General features: G+C 43.3%; 1 protein-coding gene across 25 annotated transcripts; it reads left to right on the forward strand.

Annotated features, from left to right (window-relative positions):
- The first annotated feature begins 200 nt into the window (after nucleotides 1–200).
- On the forward strand, nucleotides 201–27,201 carry CREBL2 (cAMP responsive element binding protein like 2). 25 transcript variants are annotated; one of them, XR_015706321.1, is made up of 12 exons: nucleotides 201–372; nucleotides 9,916–10,113; nucleotides 11,240–11,387; nucleotides 14,785–14,940; nucleotides 15,533–15,819; nucleotides 16,292–16,451; nucleotides 17,301–17,407; nucleotides 19,554–19,651; nucleotides 19,739–22,015; nucleotides 22,835–23,084; nucleotides 24,051–24,257; nucleotides 25,088–27,201. XR_015706321.1 is itself a non-coding variant. In XM_087764630.1 (4 exons), the coding sequence occupies exons 1-4, from the start codon at nucleotides 358–360 to the stop codon at nucleotides 25,102–25,104; spliced, it is 378 nt and encodes a 125-aa protein (XP_087620756.1). In that variant the 5' UTR covers nucleotides 203–357; the 3' UTR covers nucleotides 25,105–27,201. The 25 variants fall into 25 exon arrangements, 2 of the variants coding, with proteins under 2 accessions (XP_087620756.1, XP_009463309.1); XR_015706322.1 differs by lacking the exon at nucleotides 17,301–17,407 and adding an exon at nucleotides 17,478–17,521; XR_015706319.1 differs by having other exon boundaries at nucleotides 16,292–19,746; nucleotides 20,721–20,814; nucleotides 21,432–22,015.
- Nucleotides 27,202–27,287: the final 86 nt, after the last annotated feature.

Consider the following 27,287-nt stretch of genomic DNA (forward strand, 5'->3'; position numbering starts at 1 on the left):
CTGGGAAATGTAGTTCTCCCGCCTAACGGGGCGGGGACCAATCGCCGCGCCGCTCCCCGCCTCACCCCGGCGGTGCCTGCTGGGAGTTGTAGTTCCTTCCCCCCCCCCAGCTCGGCAGCGGCCAATGGCGGCGGGGCCGAGCAAGACTACTCTTCCCAGCGCGCACCGCTCCGCCGCCGCGCCCAGCGCGGGGCGGGGCGGGCGGCTGTAAACAAACAGGGCGGCGGGCGATAGCAGCGGCCGCGGGCCGCGCTGGGGGTCTGTGAGCGCTGGTGTCCGCCGGGGCGGGGGCGGGCGGCTCCGGTGCGCTCCCCGAGCAGGGGCTGCGGCGGTGCGGGGCCGGAGCTGGCGGCACACATGGATGACAGCAAGGTAAGGGGCTGCGGGGCCCGCCCCGGGGGCCAGTTTGGAGCCGAGGGCAGCCGGTGAGGCGGTGCCTTGGTGCGGGGAGCGCGGGGAGCCCTCCTGCGCCTGAGCCCGACGGGTTCAAGCTCCAAGCGGTGTGTAAGTGATGTAAACTCCCAGAAAGCCTCATACCAGTTGATAGGCAGGGAACTGCGAGTGAGGCGAGTGCTCCTGCTAAAGGCTTTTGAGGTAAACTTCTCTGAAATCTTCTCTTGAAGGCCTCTGGTTGCGGCGGTGGGAAAGAGGGGTTGCCCCTTCGCTCTCCTCGCTGCTGCGTTCAGTGGAGCACAGCGCTTGGATGCTGCTGCTGGCTTTTCCTTCTCCAGCCCTGGGCCAGAGGCTGGATGCAGACCAGTGGTCTGACCTGGTGCGGTGGACCATGTTCTTGTAGCACCCTGAATTTCTTAGATAAATAGCAACTGTGGACAAATGGTAAGGTACTAGGGTAGGAGCTCGGGTTGCAGCCTTGTAATGGGCGCTGGTGCTTCGATTCTTCATATGTCTTCTTATGAGAGCAGCACAGTGGCATCCCTTAAATTCCATTTAAGCAGAGTGAAACATCAGAAGATGCAGGAGGAGTGCCTCTTCCACCTGCTTGTGCCGGGGTGCCCCTAAAGCAGGACCTACAGGGCTCATGTGAGGACTGAGAAAATAACTGCTGTGGCCACTTAGTTCAGCATTTCGCACTGAAACTCCCAGTTGAGTGTGGGTATTTCAGCTCACTAGAGTGGTAGGTTATGGTAGTATCCTGGGTTTTGTGCTGGAGATGGCCTAAGTCCCCAGGAGTGAGCCAGGTGAAACCACACTTGAGGTAGGCTGTGAGGCAGCCGTCTTCTGACTCATAATAAATTCTGAGCTTGGCTTGAGTATTAAAACTGGTCATGTGGTAGTCACAGGCCCGTGGTACCTTGTCTGTTCTCAAGCCACCTGGTTTTCTTCCGACTTGAATTTTACTGAAACAAAACCACACTGCCTGTGCTGATCCACCTTAATTCAAAGGGGAAAAATACTTGATGTAATTTCATAGGGACTAAATCTAAGAAACTTAGAAGTAATCAATAATTTGGCAGTACAAAGGATCCACAGAATGGATTGTAAGTATATGGAAGGTTCATGATGAATTGCCAAATTAACATATATCCTATTTGGTTTTATTGAGGCCTTGTCTGAAAGCTGCAAAGGAGGGTGGGGGGAATCTGCATCACTGAAGTCAACAAGATGCTTACAACTCTGAGAACTGCATGGAAGTTTATGTAATCAGGGGAGTAGTCTAGAGGATCCAGAAGATTTAATTCTGGAGGTATTTATAGCTCACGAGTATTGGCTGATTTTTATTTCTTTTAGTGTTAAGAACGCTTCATTTCTCCTGTATCAGAATTAACTTATTTGTAACAGATCACTTCCAGATTTTTCATTTAAAAAATAATTTTTGATCTGTTGTCATGTTTTGGGAAGTCCTGATAATCTGTTTTTTTCTGAAACTTTTTGGATGCATTTACAAAATAAACTAAATCTTTTCAAGTCAGTAAGACAGGTCTTTGATCTTTTTTTCCTTAGAAAAATTGATGTTGAGTGAAGGGGGAGAAAAAAAAAAAGCAGAGTGGAATATTTACTCTTCCTATATTGAGTCTCAAGTACAGTTTCCTAGTATCATGTTTTTATTTAATATTTACTGCTGAGATACTTGCAAGGACGGTGGCATTGAAAAGGGTCCTGCCCAGAACCACTGGGTGTGGCTGTACCTAAGGAAAACTTTGAAAATCTTTGTTACCTCAGCAGATTTTTCATTAGGTCATAACCTCGGGTGATATCGGATCCTCATATCTCCTACTGAAAATAGCCAATACTCGTCAGTAAGTGCCTGCTGCTCTGAAAGGCTTTACTGCAGTTGTTTTGAAGGGCTGTGGTTCCTTTCAGAACAAGTTCATGAGGCTGCAGGTTGCCCTAAGGGTTTGGTGGCTCCGTTCAAGAGATCCCATTTCTCTTGGGAGGGCTCTTCCTGTTGCATGTTCCTGTGTCAGGATGAGGCAAGCACTATTTATACTTCATTTTATAGCCAGTGCGGTCTTCCAGCTTGAGCCAGTGTGTCGTTGAAATCTTCTAAAAGTTCCACTGAGTCATGTTTTCTTACTTACTGAGAGGGTTGGCCTGCGTGATTGAAGAGTCTTATCTGCGAACTGAATGAGTGTGACTGTGAAAGGAATTTCCCTGTAAAACCTGAAGTAACTAAATTACATTAGTAGTGAAGTAGCTGTTCTATAGCTGCATCCACGCAAGTCCAGTGCTTTCCTTCATCTACCTGACGTAAAGAGTTTAGAATTGGGCTTGCAGGCTGTAATGTTTTCCCTAATTCTTAGTGCACTAGGAGCAATCGAAAAATGGTTCATCTAAACATATTCCTCAAAATGGGAAGGAAATAATAAGAAATAAAGGGAGAGGTAGAATGTCTGAACGTCAGATCTAGAAAACTTTCATGTTCCGGTTTTAAAGGATGTTCTTAAATTATACACACAAAAAACCCCAACCAAACCCAAAATGTGACCTTCTCATCTTTCTGCTACAGAGTTGCTCTGAAACTAGGGCTTATTCAGATGCTGGTCTCACTTCTTGCTGTGGTTTGAGCTCTCGGTTGTGTGAGGGAAAGAGTTTAGTGATGCAGCTGTTCTTTGGCAATTAATCTCTGTTAAAATAACACTTATGTATCTCTGAAGTATTTAAGACACAGGAAAAAGGAGAAATTGTCACTGTGATTTCAGCCTTTATAGGTGAAATTACGTGGTTAGTTTACAAGACTACAAGTTTACATATTTATATGCATTGGGCGGCAGAACAGTCCCCTCTCAGATTTTTAAAAGAGTAGATCTCAATCTCTTGCACTTGTTTTAATTCCAGGTTAGTTTCTCAACTTTGAACAGACTGGTTCTTGGTTGTTGGCTTTCTTTTGCTTGTAATTAAATTGCTGCTTCCTCTAAATGAAGAAGCAAATTTCTTTATACATGTAAAAGAGGCTGTGGCTGTTGAAAGCCCGGTCTCCGGCTCAGATTGTTTGCTCTCCATCAGGCTGGTCCCAGGGCAAGGACGTTGGTCTTGAGGTCTGACTATTTCTAAACTTCCACAAACTTGCAATGTGTGAAGTGAAAGAAAAGCTTTTAAATAGGTAAGGTCAGAGTGTTTTCAGGTGTTAACTGAGTTTGAGAAAGCAAGCCCTCAGATAAACTGTTTGTATGGGGCATTTATATTTATGAGTCGAGCATCTGTTGATGTCTTGCTCTGGTGTTCATACAACCTTTCCATTTTGGGGGAGCGCTTGGTGATAAGGCAGAGGAAGGCCACAGCAAAATGCTGCACGCAAGGACTTGCACCACTTTCCCTGCTGCCGAGCTTTGAAACATCAAATGCCCGGTCGTGTGTGATCCCGAGGGGGGTTTTGCTGTAAGTCATAATTACAGGGATGCAAACATCCCTTGGAGGGAGTGTGGCAGCAAGTCAGATGTGAAATCTTGTGCTTAAAATAAAGGGCTTGATGGGTGTTCATTCACGAGATGTCTTCTCACATGTCTCTGGCTGTGACCCTCGCTGTTGTGGGTGACCGGGATCATAAAGAGAGGGGCGATCTCCCAGGCGATCCTGGAATCGACTCCGAGGAATGCTTTGAATGCTGTGGCAGGGACAGAGCTAGTGTGGAGAGCAAAGCACAGGATCTGTTTTCATAATAATCTCAGTTGTGAAGGAGGTGGGTTACTATGTTTTCATCCTTGAGGACTTTTTCAGAATGCACAGGTTTGCAAAGTGCCGGAGGCTTCTTCCTCCCAGGCTCATGTCCGAACATAAAGTGCTCTCATTGCTGCTTGCTTGGAAATATAAAACCTAAATAGCTTTGGTTATAATTTGAGATGGGCAACTTCAAGTCGTCAAATGTTTTAACAAGTCGCTGCTCAGCATCGCTCAGATGACACATCTGCTTTCTCACATTTGCAATGGGTAAGTAAAATGGATGAGCTTAAACCCCACAGAACAGTTTGGGGTGGGCTAGGAGGATATACGTAGTGTAGCATTAGCTGACCATCCTTGTTGCCTGTTTCAAGCTCCCATGGAGAGAGGTTTAAAGAAGTGCCTGAGTTCTGTTAGTATAAACTGGGAGAACCTGTATGGTGTGTTGGTAGGCACGCTTCCACGTGTGAAGCTGTCCTTCCTGGGGGAAGCAGAGGACTCTCACCTGTTGAGCAGTAAGGTGGCATCCGGCTGATTCCTGCGGAGTCTAAGTAGCGATTCCTACCCTGAACCTTAATGATTACCCATTTTGACTTGTGGGCGCCAGCGTAACACTTTAGGAAAACTTGATATTTATTCCTAGCTTATGCTTTTTAAAAGATAGACATTTCAGCAAAGATAGTTGTCTTTACACTTCTGTGCTAAAGATTACCTTATTAGTATGTTAATCACTTTGTATGATTAGACTTTTAGGATTAATTTCCATTATCATATCTGCTTAAGACTTAAAGTGTTTGCTTAGTAAATAACATCTTACATTTTTGGATCATTATTGGATGCATTTTGTTCGCCAGTGAAAGTTAACTAAATAATCTGTGTAAAGCATATAAAATGTCATGCAATGGAAGAATAACCAGCGTATTTTCCAGCTACTGCATATACTGCTACTGTGAATGGTATGCTGTGACTCAGCAGATCAGACAACTTCATCTTTATTAGGAGACTTGCGACTGACTTAATTTGATTACTGATTTTGAGAAAATGTTTGCGAGTGCGAATAGATTCCTTCCTCCTCTACTGTAATGAATTCAGTGCTTAGGTTTTATTTCTTGCTAATTATTTTTGTAGTTTTATATAAATTCTGTAGATGATCATCAGCTCCATGCTAACTTAAATTCTACAGACCTATACCTTCAGCCACTAATGCAACCAAGAGTCTGCTTAAGATGATTCCTTGAGCTGGATCTCAAGTACTGGTTGATGGAGCACTTAAGAGCTGCTTGCTTATCTGTGAATGAACTGAGAGCTGCTGGAAGATGCTGAATGGGTCAATGCGATCAGCATCGCTGATCGGTAGTGCTGAACAGTGCTTCAGATAGTGTTTTAATCCGTCAAATTGTTCAATACCTGCAGATGTCACGGTGAGGCCAGCTTTATCACAGTCTTCTATCTGAGCAGCTCAGTTCCTTGGGGGGTGTGGATGCTAGTGGCCATATCGTGTTTGTATCTCCTTCCAAAGGAGGATGTCTCCATCACGCAATCTGGCAGTGCTTCTGTAGAGATCTGCTGAATCCCTCTAATAAAAAAATCCAGAAATCTGAGGGTTTATTCTATATCAGGGCAAGTAATTGCAGGTACTTCCAGTTCCAGGTCAAATGATTTTGTACCTGAACACTGATGCCAGGTGAGAATGATGTTATGATCTAAATACTGTATTAAAAAGGGAGTTATGTTTTTCTATTTTCTGAGGTCCGAGTGAACTGAAATAGGAGCTTGATTGGATTTCTGACAAATGCATGCCATTATTAATATTTCTATGACAAATTTTATGATTAATATTGTTTTGAGTCTTGATTACATATGACTCCGTGAAAAAAACCAAATCCCTACTGCTGAATGCTAATAGATCCCATCCCTTTATAAACTCCCGAGGAATACAAAAGGAATAAAAAAATGTTTGCTTGCTTGGTTTTTCTTGGTCTGCTGCCATGTTCAACATCAACTAGCACTTCTGCTTTGTCTTCTTTCTGTCACATCAGCATAGCAACTGAGTAGGCAAACATGACTAGAAGCCAGGGAGATATGGTAATATGGGATGGTGGCAAAGGATTTATCAGGCCTTTTTTTCCCCAGCTGGGTTGCTTAAGGTTACACCAGGACTTCTAAATATTGGTGAGGAAAAACTGTTAAGGATGCAGGATTTGATCAAATCGCTTACCAAACTAACTGTGCGGAGTGATGCCTAATTGTATGGTGAACTGCAGTTCAGGATCCATGAAGACAGTATGAGTCTTTCAGGATGGTGTGAAGGCAGATTACTAGGGTCTTGCTGCTTAAAGTCGGAGTTAAAAGGGAAGGATGCTTTTCATTATTTCCATAGTCCTGGTGGTTAGAGCATTGGCAAGCAATGACCCCAGAGGTATAAGCCTTTTTCCTCCCATAAGAGAGCTTGTGTGCAGGGCTGCTGCAGTGGTAAAAGATCTTGGGGGAGACAGGGCAATTAGTACAGCTGTCTGTGGAAAGCTCTCTAGGGTGACCAAAGGGAAAGCAGATAATGGTGGATCCAGGGTGCCTTTGCAATGTGCAAAGCAGTCTACACCAGTGTCTGATTTCCTTGCAGACTACAAAGTGCCCTTAACTGTTTTATGTGCACATCTCTAGATCTGTCCATAAAAACATGCCTTTAAACTCAGAGTTTGTACGAGCTCACTTGATACCTTATTGGCATAACAGTCCACTCCCCCTTGCCCTTTGTATGTTTTTTGTGTTGATGTGACCCCTCCCTTGGAAAAGGCATCAGCTACATATAAGCACACACAAGATGCTTTGAAATAACAGGTCCTTAAAAAGAAATTATCTTATGAGATTGTGGTGTTGGATGGATTTAATTGTGAAGCTGTGCTGCTTGCAAGCGCTCTTCAGTGCTGGTGCCTGCCCAGGATGATGGCTGTGAAAAGGTTGGGTGCTATATCCAAGTAGTTTTGACTTGCTGGTTGTGAGAAACAGCATGGTGGCAACTATTCACCTGCCTGACCTTCTGGTGAAGGGGCATGGCTGTGACATGCACAGGACTAAGACTCGAGTTATTATTTTGTTCATTCAGCAGCATGTGGTGGGCTGGGACTCCAACCTCGAGTGCTAGCCCACTCTTCTAGTGGGTCAGAGCTCAAAGAGTGGCAAAGTTGTTTGTGGTTTTTTTTTTTTTTTAAGAGAGCTGGAGTGTATGTCTCTACAAGACCTTATCTAGCTCTTGAATTCAAAGATTTACTTCAAACTACCTTGCATTGGCACAGAAGAACCTCAGGCGCTAAAAGTCTTTGAGAACTGAAGTACTTTGGCTGTAGGGTATAATGTAATATCCAGAAATCTTTCAAGTGCGAGTAATAATAGATAGTAAATTGTGAGTGCCTACAGCCCCTCCTGGGAAGACTGTGTATTTCTAACTCCTACTGAGCTAGGAGTGTAAATCACACCACACAGAAATATCAGTGTGGTTCCATGAGAGGACAGAGCTGCACTTGTCATGCCTGAAAGGGGACAGTCGCTTTCCTTTCTTTGGAGCTTCTTTCTCCCTTGGCCATGGCTGGTTAGTTTTATATATTTCGGTGAATGTAGTATTTGAACTAGAAGATCTTAAGGAGAGCACCTTGATGGAGTGAATGAATTATTCAAACTGTATTCAGTAGTTCAAATGTAAGAGATTGATTTTTTTTTTTCCTTTGCTTTTCTGAATGTATTATGTTTGTTTCATTATCACTAGATGTCCATTAAGTACTTTCAGTTCTTCCATTTGCTTATGGTAAGCAGCTACACCTGAATAAATTAGGAGAGGCAATGTAGAAAGGGTAGGATTATGTTGGCATGTGGTTGTTGACTTACTTTGCAAAGAAAGAATAGGCTCAATTGTATAATCCTCTTTTTCTTCTTCTTTCTAGCACATCAATTCATTATGTTATGGTTTTTATTGCAGCCTGTGAAGTTTGTAGAACAAGTGACTTCCTTGAATGTCAAAGCTGACTTATTTTGTAGCATCACACAGTAAAAAGTGCCTTTTTTTTTTGTTATGAACTCTGATATTTTGAACACTGCCTATTAGAAAAAGTACCATCTATACACAGTATGGTGAAACACTAAGCCAGCAGTGAAATTCTTGTGTGTAGGTGTGTGTTAGGTGTGTTTCTCCACACCCCCTCCATTCAAACAGTGTGGTCAGAATGCAAATAAAAGAAATCCTCACTTCAGAGGGGAGGTGGGGTGTGTGGCTGATGTAATGCTTACAGGGCAATACTACCCGATGGCCACTGTACTGAATTTCAGACCATATTTAAGACTTTCATGTGCCATGCTCTCATGTTAAGAGTAAAATATTTGGGTGGGGAAGCACAGAGTAAACACCGAGGAAACTTTTCCCTCTTTTTTTTTTATTTGTAGCAAGAGAAGTTTTCTGACCTGTAAAAAAGGAGCCACAAAGAAGAGGTAAAAATGATTGCAAAACCTGCAGTCTGTAGAAACCAGGGAGTTACAGTTCTGCAAGGGAGATGTAAATTAGGTGCTGGGAGAGTTGAACATTGGGATAGGTTGCATGAGGAGGCATGAGGAGATGACTTTCCAGGCTGTGTAGTACTGCTTCAAAGGTAAACATGGCCAGAGCAGTTAAGTACAACTGGAATAGAGGCAGCAGAGGTAGGACTCAGTGTAACTCAGAGTTCCCTGTTTAGTAAAAATCCTCAGAAGATTCCTTTGAAAGAAATCAGGACTGAGGAAGCTCGGATGGCTCGTAATTCTGGCAAGTTTCATCTTTCGAGTAGGCTGAAACCTACTCATTTTATTGCGGCAAAACTAAGTTTTGGATTATATTGATTATAAATAAATACCTTTTCTTCCAAATTAAAGTGTTAAACTCCATAGTACTTGCCAACTCTAGAAGCACTATATTAGGGAAGGAGTTGTTGGTAATGATAAAGCAGTTTTGCTATGAATTTGACTGATCATCTCTGTCTCCTAGGCATCCCAGATATCCTCCTAGATATCTGGAGTCGTGTGTCCAGTTCTGGGCTCCCCAGTACGAGAGAGAAATGGAGCTACTGGAGAGGGTCTGGCAAAGGGCCAGCAAGATGATGAAGGAGCACCTCTCCTCTGAGGAAAGGCTGAGAGGGCTGGGATCATCTAGCCTGGAGAAGAGAAGGCTCAGGGGACCTCATCAGTGCGTACAAATACTTGAAGGGGAGGGTGTAAAGAGGACAGAGCCAGGCTCTCTTTGGTGGTACCCAGTGCCAGGACTAGAGGCAGTGGACACAAACTGAAACACAGGAGGGTCTCTCTGAACATCAGGGAACATTTCTTTTGCTCTGAGGGTGACCAAACACTGGCACAGGTTGCCCAGAGAGGTGGTGGAGTCTCCATCTTTGAAGATATTCAGAAGGGATCTGGACATGGCCCTGGGCAACCAGCTCTAGGTGGCCCTGTTAGAGCAGGGGGGATTGGACCAGATGACTTCCAGAGGTCCCTGCCAACCTCAACTGTTCTGTGATGCTGTTCCTCCAAATCAGATTAGTAGCATTTACAACAGGACTGCTTAAGCACTGACTTCATATTGAAGTCATATCCCTCCCTTTTGTTTTCGATGCTATCACTGAAAACTTCATACATCAGCCCCCTAAACAAGCTGCATCTTTCCTCTGTTGCTCAGAATCAGTGAAAGTGTATGCAGAATTTTCTACTTGAGACACCTAGTAGGCACAATGACATGGCTCCAGCATTCCCTCTGCAGAACATCTTTAATGTACCCTTCCTTTTCAGGTGGTTGGAGGCAAGGTAAAGAAACCAGGCAAGCGAGGTCGTAAACCAGCCAAAATAGACTTGAAGGCAAAGCTTGAAAGAAGTCGTCAGAGTGCAAGAGAGTGCAGAGCTAGGAAGAAGCTGAGGTACCAGTACCTGGAAGAGCTGGTTTCAAGCAGAGAGCGAGCCATCTGTGCTCTTCGGGAAGAGCTTGAAATGGTAAGAAATGATCATTTAACCTAACCGTCAGTATTATTTAGGACCTGCCCTCGTCGACACTTGCTCTTGAAATCACTGTGACTGAGAGTGGGATTTGGCTAGCCCTAAGGTATCAAAACATCAGTAACAGATGCACTCAGCTGTTTGCCTACTTTGTATGTTGAATATGAAGCCCATGTCAAAAGTTATCTGCTGGTTTTGAACTGGAAGCAAGCAAAGAAAGTGCCATTGCTTATGAGTCTGTTGTATTTGAAATGTTTGTTTTGGAAAAACTCTGACAGAGGTAGAGGGTGGAAAGAGATGTGTTAAAATACCAAGGGGGATGTACGTTCAGTGTGTCACTGCTTCCCACAGACGTTTGTTGGGGAGGTTGATTCTTGCAGGATACTCTGTGTACATGGTTGCACAGCTGTCCTGTGTTCCAGCACGTATAAGATGGGTGTCTTGGCCAAATAAGCTGCCTTAACCAAAGAGAATGTTTCATCTGGAAATACAGACTTAGCTCCTCAGTGCTATTGAGATGCCATTGAAATTTCACTGGAGCTGACGATACTGCCTTGCCCTTGCATTAGGTTTGTTTGAATAGGCAGGGCTAATCACCACAAGTGAATAGGGTTAGGACTGGGTGGAAAGTCAGCCAACTGACCACAGGTTTTTCGGTGTGCTTCAGGGTTTGCCAATGAAGAATTTAAGATGAGGGAACTAGGAATAAGGCACATGTGATGTAACTGTGCCTTGCACAATCAGAAAAGACTTCTTAATAGTCAATCAGCCCCAGAGTCATGTGAACTATTTGTTTTTAATAGGCCATGAACTGGAACGGTATTCTGGCATGCCAGCAGTGAGAAAATGCACAAAGTGTTCCATGTTGTTTAATAATTACAGTATTGTGTCTAGTACTGCCACTGAGTAGCAGTTTATTGACTGAGGCAGGATTTACTGAGGCCAGGTATGCAACCTGGACACGTGCTTAGCTCATTAGTGCTCTGCAGTTTTGTAAGAGGCTTCAGCCCAAGTAAATTCAAACCTTAAATGAATATACCGGAAGGGAAAGATTACAGCTCTGTTTTGTCTGCTAACGTGATCCTGGCAGTTCGCTGGTGCCTAATGTGTTTGCATATTTCAGTACAAGCAGTGGTGCATGGCGATGGACCAAGGGAAAATCCCCTCTGAAATAAAAGCCCTGCTAACTGGAGAGGAGCAGGGCAAAGCACAGCAGAACTCAATCAAACTGGCCAAGGCTGGGAAGACAGAAGCAAACAGCAGCAATCCCTGTGAGTATCCAGCCTATGATTAATTCCTATTTTGTTACATCTTTTGTGGCGTAGGAGGATGGCTGTGGTGTAGGAAGAAACATAAGGATGTGCTTTTGGGCACAGATAGTTGATTGAAGCAAAGAGCTTAGTGGGTGGTACAAAGACTCTGTAATGTTTACATGGACAACACAGAAATTACACTAGCTAGGAAGCTGGGCAGTTATTTTAAAAGAAAACTCAATCTTTGTGTTTCACCAAGGCCTGTGGAGACCTGTAAAGATCTGACACCTTAATCTTTTACAGCATTTTCTGTTTTCCTAATGCAAGGTAAATGGAGCACATAAAACATAATTGAATTTTAAAAACTCCATCAAGAAAACATTATTCTAGCTGCAAGCATTCAGAAGTGAGAAATGCTGGACTTGGGATTTCCTATGGAGTCTTCTTTCTGCCTCATTTGTGCTTGTCCAGGGAATGAAATAAGGTTCTTCTGGGGATTGAAAGTTGAAAAGATCATGTGATATAAAGTCATATTCCTGACACGTACATGCAAAGGAACAGTTAAGGTGTAGCATGGGCAATTCTATATCTCACATCTTCTAATTTTCATTCTACAGGTTAAATTACACTTTACTCTAAATTTTTCAAAAATGTAAATTCCTAGCTTTACGTTTTTAAGAAACAATATGAAAACCACATTTGTAACTGTAACAATCTTCCCCCATGGTGCATCATTCACAGGAGGCAGAATGCAGAACCTTCCTCACTGCAACAGAGATAGCTTGGTAGCTAGCAGAAGAATGCTGTTGTCAGAGAAGTGGATGCATCCTCGGGTGCAGGGGGAAGGATCCAAGTCCGTTGGCTTCTTTTTGCTCCTCCCCACATGAAACTGATTTTTGGTGTTCCTAAGCCTGCATGGAGTGGGGTTTTGGGGGTAATAAGTGTTTGTGTAAGCGGAGCCTTGTTCTTCCTTTCTCTACACCACCTTCCCCAAATACAGCTATGGCAGCTTTTGGGCATTCCCAATAAGAGGCAGGGGCTGTTTTTGTGTCAGAGCCCAGAGTTAGACTGGCTTTGTGGTCAGTAGTTATGTGGTTGGTAACCGTTGTGGGAGTCTGAGAGGTTCTGTTAAAAAAAAAAAAAAAAAAAAAAAAAGGCCAGGGGAGGATCCCATAACAGCTTTGTTAAAGCCAAATGGAGTACTGTAGGTTGAGGAGAAAGAACTGGATCAAAAGCTTTCAGTAAGAAGGTTTATAGTAATGTAACTTGTAACCTAAATAAAAGTGTTGCTTTCAGCATCCTTTTATAATGCAGTCTTTTATGTTACTGGAACTCTTGAAGAGAGGTACTAGATATATTCCCTGCTTCTGCCCATACTTCTTTCTCAGGATGTATTTCCCACCCTCCATGTTCCTAGTAAGATAGTCAGAGCATGTCCTTCCACCTTGCTTCCAGCAGTGGAACAACTGCCGTCTCCTCCCATCCACTGTGCCCTGCTATCTTTCTGTACCTACCTACAATTTGGGCCCCAGTGTCTTTCTAGCCTGCAACTTAATACGAATTCTGCTGTGCTGCCTTCGTTTCCCAGCCAAAGACAATGCCAAGAACTGGTAGCAAGGAAAACAAGTTGCATCAGTTTGGTTTTATAATGAGAGGCGATGGCAAAAGTCTTGTGGGCTGATTTACTCATCCAAGATATTGACAGATAACCTACCACTTTCTTTAGACGGCTCTTTCTCTTGTATATGCATGTATATGATGCAATGTGGAGAGTGGAGCTCTTGGGATTTTCAGTGGGGGTTTTGCTTGCTTATTCTGTTTTGTTTGTGAAAATGTCTTTGTCTGTATTTTATGAAATGCATGGAACGTTTTTTAATCTTATGTTTTCTTCTTTGTTTCATAGAATAAATATTATAATGAACGACTTTGCTAGACTGAATGTTGCCTTCTTTTTATTGAACTAATTGGGTCTGTTTAGCATTATCTCAATTTGGGATTAGTCAAAAGCACTGAAAATAATAAAGTGCCATATTTCAGTGTACAGCACAGTTGTTTTCAGAATTCCATTCTGAGCACTCATATATTAATCCTTAAGGCATGCATGGTTTTAAATTTGTTCTCTAGACCCTACACACATGTACTTAGTTAGCAATTGCTAGAAATGTTGCATAGACATGGAAAACTATTATGAAAGGTTAAGTAACACTGAAGCAGAGATGGGGAGGATATGAGGGTACCCCCCCCCCCCCCCCCCCCCCCGTATTTTAAGCTCTGAACTGCAGTTTGTTCTGAAAGATAGCAACAAAGCCAACCCATGAGTTTTGGGATTTTTGTCTATGTTGAATGCTTGCCTGTCCCTTTTCTGAGTTCTCTGGAGGAAAAAAAAAACTAGGCCAGATGTCCAGAACTATACTCTGTGAACCTTGCAGTTGGATTTTGTAACATGATCATCCCAGAAGTACAATATATTATTTTTGGTTTGAATTAGACTTACACAGTCTAGTTTCAAATGTAAACTATGTATTATAATTAAACATATATTTCAACGGTTATGTGTATACTTAAGTGTGTTTCTGAATCAGGGATGTAGAAAACATGCAGAGGAGTTACAGTATGCTGACCAGAACAGCTCCGTTCTGCGCTAGGCTATGTGAGAAACGCAGTTCTGATCTCACCAGAAGTACCCCACTTGCTCTCTTCCCTCCACACTTCTGTTGTTTCACTTTCTGTGATACCAAACAAGAAACTTCCCAGGAGTTAAGTTTTCTTTTATGGAGGAAATGGGGAGTTGGAATTTCTCACTGTGACGAGCAACAGTTTTCATCTGCTCCTCATCACAGTGGTTCCTGCTTCCTGGCTTAGCCAGCAGCTGGCATTACAGGGTTGTGTTCGGCAAGCCTGGGCCCAGCTCCGTGCCACAAATAGTGGCACAAATGTTCTAACAGGTTTTTTGTGCTTCATGCAGATGGGACAGGAGGCATGTTATAGCCTACGTCATCTTAAACTGTTCCCTTGTTTGTCCTGCAAGCCAAAATATGTGTGATACGGAGTTAGAGGCTCTAACTGCCAGCTTGCAACCTGTTCTAGATGCTGTAGTTCATTATGAAATGTAGGATTCCCAGCAACAACCATGAAGTAGATGAAGTTCTGTGGCTTCTATCATGTGGCAGTTCATATAAATGTTCTAGCTTTAGCTGGATCTCTGGGAGTCCTTTATTGTGGAGTCTGAAGTTTAGCAGTTCCCCTTGAAAACTAACAGAAATGTTTATGGTTCGTGCTCATTTGGTACTCTAATGCTTACAGTCTTTGTCCCTATTGAGGTGGCTCCTGGAAGTGATACAACTAGGTCCTCTGGCTAGGAGTCTCATAGAGTACCCTAAATAACGGAGGATGTCTTATCCTCTCTTTGTGTAAGATGGGTACAGGCTTCCACCCATTTCTCCTGCAGTGAGTGTGTGCAGCTGGTTCTCTCTCACAAACAATGAAGAAAGGAAATAACCCTGGAAATGCTTCATTTTCCCACTTGCCATGGAAATCTAATGGTCAGCTAGAACCATTTGCCCAGCTAAAGGTGGGTATCTCTTAGAAACTATCCACAGTCTTCCAAAAATGCTGTCTGTAGTATTTGGTGTTTATAACAATGCTAGGACTTTATTACGGTAAGGTGTAGTGAGATTGAACTCAATTGGTGTTGATGGAGTAAACACTGTACAGTTGCACTAATCTTTTTGGAGAATTTAACCCAAGGATTTACCAGATAGTGAAAACTTGATAAAAAAAAAAAAAAATGTAATAAGTCTTGTCTTTTTAATCCCAAATATATGCTTGGGGTGTAGAATCCTGAAAAATGAAGTGGATACATTTAATAGACTTGTCACTTAACTGAGTACGTTTTGTAATTATATGTGTTAGAAAAAAAAAAATCATCGTCTGCTTTCATAATCTGAAAATAATAAGTGTTTGCTAAAGAACCTGCATTCTGTTAAGTGGTTTTCAAAAGACTGTTACAACTTATGTCAGAGGTGTTTGGTTGTGGGTTTTTTTAATGTATTAGATACATTTCAAAAAGCCTTTCTCTTTCTTGACAGCTGAAACCATGACTAGCTTTGGAAGAGTGCCTATGACTGACCTGTTTTTCCTTTCTTTCCGCTCTTACATTTTAGGGTGAAAATTAATCTACATCAATAATGATCTAGTTCTTCCTGGCATCCCATGAAGAGATAGAGAAGATTTGGCATTGTAGTTCCATTTGCTACGTTCCAAGAAATTGTGATCTCTGTAATTAGCTATAAAATTACTCTTCATATAAGGACCAAATGTCTGAGACTAGTCTAAAAACGTAGAGAAATTGGAGGAAAAGCTGAAATAAGAACCCTAGTCCTTCTCATTATGCGTAAGAGTTACAGCATGAGTGGCAGAGGATCTGCTGATACAGAAATCCCTGTTGTAGGTAAGGAAGGCAAAACACCACCTTGTGAGTTTCCTGCTGTTAGTGCCACTGAGCATGAATTTCTCTATAAGTTACGTCAATAACTGAATTTCTTGCATGACTCTGTTGTGGATTTGTATAGAAAACAGAAGCTTCTAATCCGCAGTAAAATCTGAGGTATCCCATACCAAATAGCGAGCAGTGGACTAAAATTCAAGTGATGCTATATTTATGGCATGTATAGATTTGTATATGTAGATATATAAGTAGAATTTGTAGTGTCAGTTATAGCCATTGCCTTAAGCAATTTCTGCAAAGGCTGTTGCTTGATATTATTTATACTATTATTTGTATTTTCTTTATCTTATCCACTTTAAATTGTAACTTGAAAATTCTGTCATTGTTCAGCTAATGATTTTCAGCAACACTTCATTTAAAAAAAAATATTTAAAACCCCAAACGACTGGCTTTTGGTTTCTTTTTTTTCCTCCAGAAAAAGCACTTGGGAGGTAGAAGTTTTGCTTCCGTAACTAGTGCAAGATTATCCCTGCTTTTTTGTGTGTCTGCCTGTAACTTTCAACTGGCTTATATCAATACTACTAACATTAACTGCTGCTTCAAGCAATTCTTGTGTATGGTCTCTATGTATTAAGGTGGGTAATGGTGATATTCTTAACTATGCTGCAGCTGATAGGTATTCTGATGATGAAAGAAATTTGTGAGTAAAAGACAAGTGGATTATAAAACGGTGTTTTCATGAGACAGGGTGTTCAATGTGAATAGAAATAGCGTGCTATGAAAGGTGGCTTTTTCCATTCCTTCTTTCTCATGGCAACTTTCAAAATACGTTTTGATCAAGTTATACAGTGCTGGCGACAGCAGTGCTGGATATTCCTGTGGTAGAGCATACCAGCAGTGTCCTCCAACTTCACCATCTCCTTATGTGGCATGCTCCAAATGCCTGCTGATGTAAGAACAATTCTTTCCTACACCCTATCGAACATAGATCCTGCCATGTTGCTAGGTCAGTGTTTTCTGTTTTGCATTTCTGGGCTTTTTCTTTCCTCTCCCCCAAGCGGTACTTTGAAATCTCACACTTTTTGGTATGCATTCCTTTTTCCCTACAGAAAAAGAGTCTTCTGTGAATCTGCTTTCTTTCCTAAGTGGTCTGGCAGCTATTTTGAAAAGCTGTCAAGGGTTCCTTTTCCAGAGGACTACATAAAACCATGAGTTATTCTGCTGTTTCTCTCTGCCTGTGCACAGACGTTGCACCACGCCCACCAACTCACAGTGAATACCCCTTCTGCATTTTAAGCTCTCAGTAACATCAGAGTAAATACCCCTTCTGCATTGCAAGCTCTTAGTAATATCATCACCCTTTTTAGCTCAGGACCCACTTCTTGTTTCTCCGCATAGCCTAATGGAAGCAGTGCTGATATCAGCTCACTCCAGACTGTTTTTTTTGCATGTTCAGACGTTCTTCTGTTTAACTGTATGAGCAGGAGGAAGGCAGCACTGTTAGCAGCCAGCGGCAGCAGCCAGCAATGACGACGTCGTTTGGTTGTGTATGTTGGGCATGTGTTGAAACAGTTCTGCTACTCACAAAGTTGTAAGTCTTCATTCACTTGAAACATTGAGATTTGGATTATTCTGTTCCTTGCATTTCTTTAAAATTCCAGGTTGCCCAGCATTTTCACCAGTGACAGTGTTTTCAAACAAAAGGGTAAGTTCAGCTTGGGTTTATGTAGCTGAAACACTCTATCGAGCTAGGGGGGAATTCATTTGTGAGAGAGGAAATTTTGGCCCAAGGGCCTTTATCTCATGAACATCAGCCAGAAGAGGTTTCATTAAAGTAAATAACAGTGTTAGTTTCCCATTTAAACCTCGAATCCTGTCTGGGATCTCAGACAGAGAAAGGGGGAGGAGGTACCGCCTAGCTTTCCAATCAGCTGATTGCTCTTGTGACAAATATTTGTGGAAACCCTCGGAAGGCGATAGCTTGCTTACACCGTAGGGACCTATTGATGAGAACAGAGTGTTACCGTTCTCACTTCAGCAAGCTCATGACTTTATTCTTAGGGTTTCTTGCCTTCCGAAATAAAATAGCAATTAGCTTTTTAATTGCTAGTATACCAATGGAACCAAAGTGGATTTCTGTGGGTGTTTGAGAAACAGCCAATTAACTACTTCAGCTTTCTGGATTTACGTAATCTTGTGTCTTTTTGCAGTAGCCGCTTAATGTTGTCATTGTTTCAATCCAATGCCGCTAAAGGAGTGGCATTGTTAATGGAACTGATATTGTCTACACATGCTGGCAGATAAAAAAGGCTGACTGACAGCTGTAGCACAATGATAAAGGTTGTCTGTTTTAATCCGTCTGCCGTGAACTTCTCTCTCGTGGAATGAGCACAGTTGCACTTCTGTAGATGCATTAACAACAACAAAAAAAGCGTAGGCAGAATGATGAATGGCCTCTTGTGATTGCTTGCATTCACCCTGCATTTTTTTCTGAATCGTGCTCTTTGCATGAAATAAGTCATATAAACAAAACAAATGTGCCTGTTATTAACACAGCTTTGCCTTCATCTGTCAGAAATACTATCACCAGCTGTAACCTTAAATATCACCTGTTAACATGGATTAAAATTATTTTCTTTGTTACTGTAAAACCTTGTTTTCCCTGTTTTCGTTAGTATATAACTGTTCTCAGACATCAGTGAGAATTTTATAAATTTCAAGTTAATTAGAAAGGATGGGGAGAAGTGCAGGGATTGTCAAGGATGCTTCTAAGCAGGATTTCTTCTATCTTCCATTTTCCAATGGAAGATTGATTTGAAGCTCTACATGGAGATGGTAAGAGTAGAATGGAGGATCAATACTGATGCACTCCAGTTTCTTTTCTGTTGTGGGGAGCTGACCGCCAGCCTTCCAAGGAGCATTGGGAGCTTTTGAGGTCAGAACTTTACTACGGCAAGAAGCAGGGAAAACGCAGCTAGTAGTGTTTCTGCTGCAGTGATCAGGCTACAAGAAAGAATCAAGTGTGGGGCCTATGCTTGGCAGCAATCGTTTGTCCTGTAGGAAGCTGACACTTGGAAGCCTGGACCCCTGCAAACTCCTCTTCTGCCCTCCAAAGAAAAATGGAACTTGAGTTGCTTTTCATTAAACAATTAATCTAGGGTTTCAAGCTCTCATGCTGCCTGTACACCAGTTTTTCTTTTCCATTCAAAGTTTTCTTGTAGAGAATTGTCTCTTTAGCTCCCTCCTTTAAAATATTGTTACCTGAGTCAGAGAGTATTTCTGATATTGCCGGGGCCACTGAAGGACTGTTTTCACAAACTCATTTTCCTTTGCCTTTGATTGGACTGGGCTTATTTAGAGTCAGTTTTTGTTTCTCATCTGAAAGGCAGAAACTTTTTAAACTGCTCCAAGCTGATCACTTGGGACGGCACACTTAGATGATACAGAAGCTCATAGCTAGCATCACTAGCATCCTTTTATTTTCCTCCAACGTTTGGATGAAGAGTGAATGTACAGCACACTTGGTTTTTTGCTTTTATCTTAGCTTTAATAATGCTAATATATTCTGTTATGCTTGTGCTGTTTTCATACACTGAAATTACAGAAATGTTTGGATGGTAAAATCTCATGGGAAGGGATTTTGACTGTTGCTATAAACCAAGTTGTTCTGTTGGTAATTCCCTACAGTCTGATTTCCTTTGAGTTTGTGATCTTTGCCTTGCTTTTCCTTCACTCAGTAACCGCAGCTGCCCCCCTTTCGACTCCCTGAGCCCTGCTGATGCGTAGGAGAGAGCCAGGCTGTGGCTGACCTTCAGGGACGCTTGCAAATTGGCTGGTGAGCAAGGACGTACGCCAGCTGGGTGGTGCGCTGCTCTCAGAGTACAAAAAGGGTGATGGAGGTCTCTTTTGCTTTCCCCTGCAGGTGGATAGGTTAGTCCAATCAGCCCTAGATTTGTTTGTTCTCCAAACTGCATTAGCTTTATGACTGCCCTTTCAAATTGACTTGGAGTTGGCAAAGGGAGTCATTGCTGTTGCGGACTGACGGCAAGCACAATTGCATAAGCCCTGGTTCCCCCGCAAACCAGGCTGGTGATAAATAAGTCCCAAAAGGAGCTTGTGTGTGCCCAAAAGTCTGAGGTATTCTTGGTTCCAGTCCTACGTTTTGGATCCATTTTGACCAGAGTCCATCTAAGAGAGAAGACTTCTGTGTAACCAGAGTGGTTGAAGAGTCTGGAGATTTCTCTGTGAAGCTGAAATCAACAGCTCACTTATGCTGGGATTTCAGAATTTACAGCTATATTATGCTGGTGGATGAAAAACCTTTTCCTTCAAGGAGTTTTATACATGTGTGGCATGTGATAAATTTCTCAACAAATGAAAAATATTCTCGACTAGCACTTCTGAGATATTCTGTAAAATACCTAAGCTGAAAAAGTGGTTTCTGAAAGTACTATTAATTAAAACTGAATATTTGAATGGTAAAGTCTAGCCAGGTGAGCTTGAAACCCTAATATTCAATTTTTGATGTCTTTGGCTTGGAAATAGGAGCGTTGCCACTCGTTTCTTACACAGCCTCTGCCCTTATAAGGTTTAGAAAACTTTCTTGTGTGCTATCAGTTTTAAAGGCCAGCTTTTTACCAGCTGAAGGTTGTATATAAATTAAATGAGGATATAAATCAAATGATGACTGCAGCCTCTTTACATAAGCTCTCCTGCTACCGGCATACAGCAGAAGGTTTGGCAGTGTGGAGGTGTTTTACAGGTGCCTTGTATGAGATATTTGTGAATAGAATGTCCTAATCTAAGTTATGCTCTATGTTTCTTTTAAACCAAAGGGTTTTTATGTTAAATTAAAATGATTTTGTGTGTGTGTTTCTTTTCCTTGCTTGTATCTTCACATACAGTGTGCTGCTGACTTGCTCCTCGTTACATTTAAAAGCCTTAGAGAAATAGTGTGTTTTTAGGGAAATTTAGAAGAAAGTCCTCCTGAGAACTAAGGTGAGAATGCTACTGGTCTTGCAATCATGACGAAATCACAGGGGAAAAATCCTGGATGTAAGGAACGAGTTACAGTGAGTGCTCTGTAAAGGGTGAGGAATGCTCTTATTTATAGATCAGTGTGGCAGGTGGATAGTTGGGCTCTGCGGGGAGTTTTTCTCTGCGGAGATCATTGTATCTCCCTTCACCAAGCAGGAGTTAAGCTCGGAAGACTAAAGAGAGGTACTATCTCCCGGGAAGCTTTCTGCGTGCTAATGATGAGGTTGCGCTGAATTTCCTTCTGCATACGTGCAGTGCGCGGTCGGTGGTATCGTACATCCTGTGCACGCTCTGCTCATGCTACAGAAGTCACTGCAATAAGTACAGCCCTTACACTCGCAACTGCGCTAAATCTGTGGAGAGCTTTGGTAGACAACTGGAAGGGTCATTTTCGATCAGAAACATTCCTCCTGTGTCCTTTCACAAGCCAAACTTCCACGATGACATCAAATGCCTGAAATATAATGCTCAAATATATTTAAAAAGTGTTTACTAGTATGAATAGATATTTTTCACAGAGGAAGGAGGTAATTATTTCCCTTGAAGACAAAACTCCACATGCTTTGTTACCTTGATAGGAATTTCTCGTGACAGTGGACGTGATCAACAAGCAGGAAACGGTCTTTGAAGATGGAACTAGGTAACTTGGCCATCAAAACCAATGTTTGGCTGTCAGAAGCTGGCTAGTAATAGTGTTAGGATTTGTGGGTGGCAGCCCCTGCGCAGGGGTGATGAACAGTGGTGTGGAGTGGTGGTGGAAAGGCGACGTATCTGTCATCGCACCCAGGACTGGAGCTTTCTGATGGGACTTACAGAGGTGCTGTTGTAAGTTCAAGAGCAATTTGTGGAGAGCCACCCTTTGCCATATCTCCACTCCATGGTTTAGCTCGAAAACTCAGTGCTTTCTGCCATAGACTGGTGCTGGCAACGCAACTCCTGGTATGCGGGCCAAGGGCCAGATCCCCAACAGCCCTCCTCTTAAGGGAAAAAATTTACAACCTCAAGCCTTCATTCTGAGAAAGATGCCCTGGATTAATAAGAAAGACCGGTTCAATAATGTGGAAAGAGCTGTTTCAGTCTGCAGAAAGCCTGACAGCAGATCAGCTCCCAGCAGTGCTGTGAGTTAATGAGAAACTCGGGGCTACTCCTGCTGCATTTACAGGTAACTGGTAAATAACCTGAAATCTTGCTAACTCAGGATATCACTTAATCGTTTCCCTTCCTGTATTTGGATCAATAGGGAGAGGGACTCTGCAGAGTACCTATTGCAGTGGAGACGGGAAATCTCCAGGGCTGAAGAGAAGTGCTATAGTGCCTTTGGAAATAAGATGGGTAATTGCACCCATCCGTATGTGGCCTCTGCTGACTAATTCTACAGTGCTTCAAAAGAAATGGAGGTCCTTAATCAGTCCCTCCTCCCGAAACTGTGGAAGGAAAAGCATCTCTTGCTCTTGTTTGTACATGTAGTGAAAAAGCTAGTGTCTGGCCAGGCGTAAGACGAGGACAAATTAAATTATTTGGTGATGTAATATTTTATTTTTTTTGTATTCCTCTGCAAATGTAGGACCAAACCAAGAGCTAATCTAAAATGGTTGAGATGCTGAACACAGAGGAATTACTGCAGTCAACACCACTTTTGAATTTTATCCAGAGGCCGGTTTCATGAGAAAACTGAAAGAAGACTTTGTGTGTGTTAGTGGTAGCGTAGAATAAATCTGTGTTTTAGTTCAGACTGCTCACCAGAAGGTGACATTTATATAACAATCTTCCACTAGGTGTGTTATATTTTACTAGAAGCCAGTTCAAATAAAGCTTATGTAATTTATAGTGGCCTATTCCACAACACTTGCTAGGTTGAAAACAGCCAACTAATAAAGACATATTAACTTACAGAATCACTTAGGGGGCTAATAACCCTTCCTTTGAGTGTATGGGTCTGGCTTTAATAAACTTTAAATCTGCTTTTTGCTCTTTTAAACAGGAAGGATCTGATATTGAGAAAGGCTGAGCACTCAGAATTTCAGCTAAAATCGATGGCGTGCATTCAACACCTTGGAAAACCAACTCCTAAATCAATGTCAATTAATTCTGAAGTCAAACTGGTTGAGTTGAGGAGACTGGAAAAACTCAGGGGATTCTTAACTGGGCATCTGGAAACTCTTAAGTCCAATTATGGGTGATAGCCACCTTGCTATCACCCCAGGAGGCTGGCTGGAAAATAGGTTCAAGCGGTGTGTGTCTCTGCTTCTCGCTAACCCACACCCCTCAACTGCAAATTTTAAAAATATGTTTAACTAAAAATCCAACTTTCTGCTGAAATAAAAAGGAGCAGGCATAATTTGACAATTTGTAATAGCAATTCCCAAGTGCAAGCCACTTAATACCAAAAGTAAACAGCAGTGATGGAATTTCCACTTATCGGGTGTCCACTTAATGGAAAAAAAATGTTTAATGATTGGCACTGTGTCATGTTCTTACACAGAAAACATGTGAGACTAAGGGGCAGATGGGATAGAGATCCAGGAGTCCTCTCTCCCAGAACGGCTCCTTTGCAGATGGGCTTGAGATGTGTTTGTGAACAGGGAGTTTTTGTTTGCTCAGTGCCAAACCTGCCCTAAAAACTTGCCAGCTTCAGCCCACGTCTGCGCGCTGGTTTCCTCCTCGCTGCACATGCGCTGACAGGCACGCACGGTACCCACGCAGGAGCAGTGGTTGGCATCCCGGGCACCCAACCAGCCTTTCTGGGGTCCAGGGGTGTCTGCCTCGAGAGCTGTATGAAACTCCAGGTGCAGTCGCTGGCTATTCCCACATTAACTTGTGTTTCTTTCGCCTTTATTTGAGTAGCGTTGCTTGGTTTAGGCCTAAAATTCCCTCACCCCTCATTCATTTTATTGCTGTGTTAGATATACGACTAAAATGATCTGTTGGCAATGAGGAGTTGTGAGGGAGTGTGGGGAGATTTGTTTATATTGATCAGGCAAATCCCCCAGCGTTTTCCATTTCTTTCTTGGATGATGCATGATCTTCCTCCTGAGTCTCTGGCACCTCTGAGGCCTTGGCAGACCGGCTGGTATCTGGTGGCTGGTGCTCTCAAACCCATCCATCATTTCTGCTAGAGTGATGGAAGGAGTGGGAAAGATTTCTCCTTGCTCTGGCACCAGGTCAGCACTTGTCAGTCTCCATCCATTTCATTACAGGTTTCTGAAGTCAGCTCTAAGCACGGAGTGGCTGCCATTTCAACTGTCAAGCTGCCAAATATTTCCCATCTTCAGCACATAGGTTGTACCCTGGTGTCTTCTTCAGCTCTTACAGCAGCAGCACCCAGCTGCCAGTGGCTGGGGGTGATCTGAAAGGGCTGGAGCTGCCCGGACAGCTGGGGGAGCGTTGGGGCAGCCTTTCCTCAGGTACCTCTCCCAGGAGCACGGTGTTCACCAAGACATGAGCCTGGCCACAGCCGATGGGATAAGGGCTAGAGAGGATTTTCAGGACTTGGGAAAAAGGGGAAGGAAGGAGGTAGGAGTGAGCATGACATACAGGCATATCACTGCTCTTTTTGCTTGTGCAGCATGGTGAAGGCTGGCTGTTCAGACCAAGGGATCTGTCAGCTAGCTAGCAGTTTAAGCAGTGAGGTTTTTTTTATTGTTCTGAAAATTTTTTTTGACCATACTGAAAGCCACGTTGTATGGAAGTAGAAATCAGGAAGGTTTATCAGTATAACTTCATAGATGGACAGCTGCACGGGCAAATTCCTCCAAGTTCAAATGCAGCTTATGTTAGTGAGAATGTGTTTTTACCAGTATAGTTTTGGCTAAAAGAAGCTATACAAGCAGAGTCATACTTACTCTGATACAACTGAGACCGGGCTTTTACTGCTATGGAAAGGTGGTTTAAGAAAACCGACCTCCAAGCTTCGCTCACGATCACGGGGCCAGTTAGGCCCATGATTTCAGGGCAGAACTGCCAACTGTTTCAGCCCAGGGACATTGTGTCCCTAGCTGTAGTGTCATGGAAGTCCTGGGTTTCTGGCTGGCTTGTGTAGTTTTACAGCTTCTGGGAGGTGGGGAAACAGGGTTGAGTTCACAAGAGGGAAAGTTGCACAGGAGTCTGTGGTTTCACACCCGCTGGTGCGTTCTTTGGGTTTTGTACGTGAAATGACGTCTGGCAGACTACGGGTCTGCAATGTGGCACCAGCGCCTTAGGGATGGACTGCCTCTATCCCTCCCTTCCTTTTCAGCTGTGGAGCAAGCCTGAAGGCAGTGGCTCCCACACGTGGTGGCTGCAGCAGTATTTTCCTTCGTGATCTGTAATGGTCTGAGACCTGCTCCTCACCTGCGGGCTGGAAGCTGGCTGTGCACAGGCAACATCCACTGGAACATCTTTGGGATCCATCTGCACAAGGACTCACTGCCGACAGCCTCTCTGGATACACCTCGACAGGACGGTGACTGTTAGGGCCTGTGTGTCCTGTCTGTGATGCCCAGATAACAAGGCTGCCCCATGCACTCCCATTCACGTAGACTTGAAGGAGCAAGTGTCCTGGGTCCCTCTGGACTCAGACCTAGTGGGAGGTGGGTAACCATGACCCTGTGGTCCTCTGCGACCTCAGGACTCATTCTGTTCAGTCCTGTTTCTTTAATAAAACTACTAACCAAAAGAATAACTGTGGGGTTTCAGTCTCACAACCCAACGTTAAAAATAACGTTGCAAAGTTGACCTGGCCTGCTTACCCTACATCTGATTTTACTGTGTCAGAGGTAATTAAGTGGCAAAGAAAAATTATCATATGGTGATGTTTCAGGGAGAAACAACCTGCTCGGAACATGAACCACACAAAAAACATTGGTCTTGTCTCATTTTCAAGGGCCTCTCTCCTCCCAGTTCATGGGAATTTTTGCTAATGGCTTTAATGAGAAATATCAGATCCTTATTTAACGGAGATTTCTGAATTTGTGAAATACATACTGGAAGTGTTCCTGCAGTTAGTAAGGGTTCTTACAACCATACTTCATGTGGTAGAGAAGGAGGAAGGAAGTTTTCTACCATACACGCAGGAATATTTCTCAGCAAAGGAGTTTCCCCACCCCTATTTGGCAGCATGAGAGTCTCTTCAGAGGGTGTCAGCTTGGGGCTCCACCACACGTGTGCTTCTGCTCCCTGCTGACAGGAAAGGGAGATACTTAAGTGTGTTTAATACACCCTGTAGTACTTGCTGCTCTTGTTCTATTAACTTTGATTACTGCAGCGCTTTCAGGCCTCAGGCACGAACAGGAACCCAGCTGTGCCACATTTGCTCTGAAAGCAGAAGAAAAAGATAATCCTTCCCTGAGGAGGTTGTGGCTGAGGATGCCTCTTTCAAACATACAGCAGGAAGCTTGAGATTTTGAAATAGGAGTATGTGGCGGGGTAGCTGACACCTGCACACTGTCTTCTATTGCTAGTTTAACACCTGGGATCAAAGTGTCCACAACGCTTTTAGGATGACTTGAGTGTGAAATACCTGCTGGTAGTCTGGACTTGAGGAGGCTTGGCCATGCCCTGGCTGCTACATTAGGGTGCTCCAAGAAGAGCCTCATCTGGAGCCAGTACTGTGCAAGAAATGACACAGTAGGATGGGACTCTTCAGTATGAAGGCACAGAGAGACTGGCACAGAGAGAGTGGGTGGGGACCAACTATTCACCATCTACTGACTTTGTCAGAGATAGTTGAGAAGAAAATAGAGACTAGGAAGAAAGTGCTTGAGCTACTCAACTGAAAAGAGGACAAATCCTTGTTTCTCAAGCAAAACTCTCCTGAAATCTGCTCAGATGGGGCCTTGAGCAAGCAGGGTGGGGCTGCTTGTCCTGTCTTTGGGACTTTGTGACAAGGCCCATTCTGGACCTGCTCCGGATTTACTGAATGGCACTGGTGTTTGAATGCTGCCCTGTGAAGGGTGCTAATTCTTAGCAGAGACTACTGGAGGCTAGAAGGAGGTGTTAGGAGCCCCCTCTGTAGCTTCCCTGCTTCCTACACTCTGTCCTCAAGCACCCACTGATGGCTATGGTCAGCGATAGGAAACTGGGATGGATGGACCTCTGGACTGAACCCTGTGGGACTCTCCTGTCGATGTTGCAAGAATGCAAAATGGAAACCTTGCTGGGTGAGAGGTGCAGCACTGGGGCTGGACCTTCCACAGCTCCAGTTCACGGGATCCCATTGACTCAGCAGAGTGAGGGGAATTCACCAACTGGACGATAGTGCTGACCTCATTTTGTGGATAAATAGTTATCTCTGTTTTCTGAGGGCATGCTACTGTAGTTCTGGGCAATGCTATGGGAATTAAGAAAATAAATCAATATTCCACACACAGACTCAGTCCAGTTCTTATTAATGAGGTTGACAACTGAAAAAAACCCCACAAAGCTGTCTGTCTCAGGAAGTATAGATGACTTTGGAT

Source organism: Nipponia nippon, unplaced genomic scaffold, assembly GCF_047370975.1.
Source record: "Nipponia nippon isolate SJK-2023a ecotype South Korea unplaced genomic scaffold, ASM4737097v1 scaffold_3, whole genome shotgun sequence".
Classification (NCBI taxonomy): domain Eukaryota; kingdom Metazoa; phylum Chordata; class Aves; order Pelecaniformes; family Threskiornithidae; genus Nipponia; species Nipponia nippon.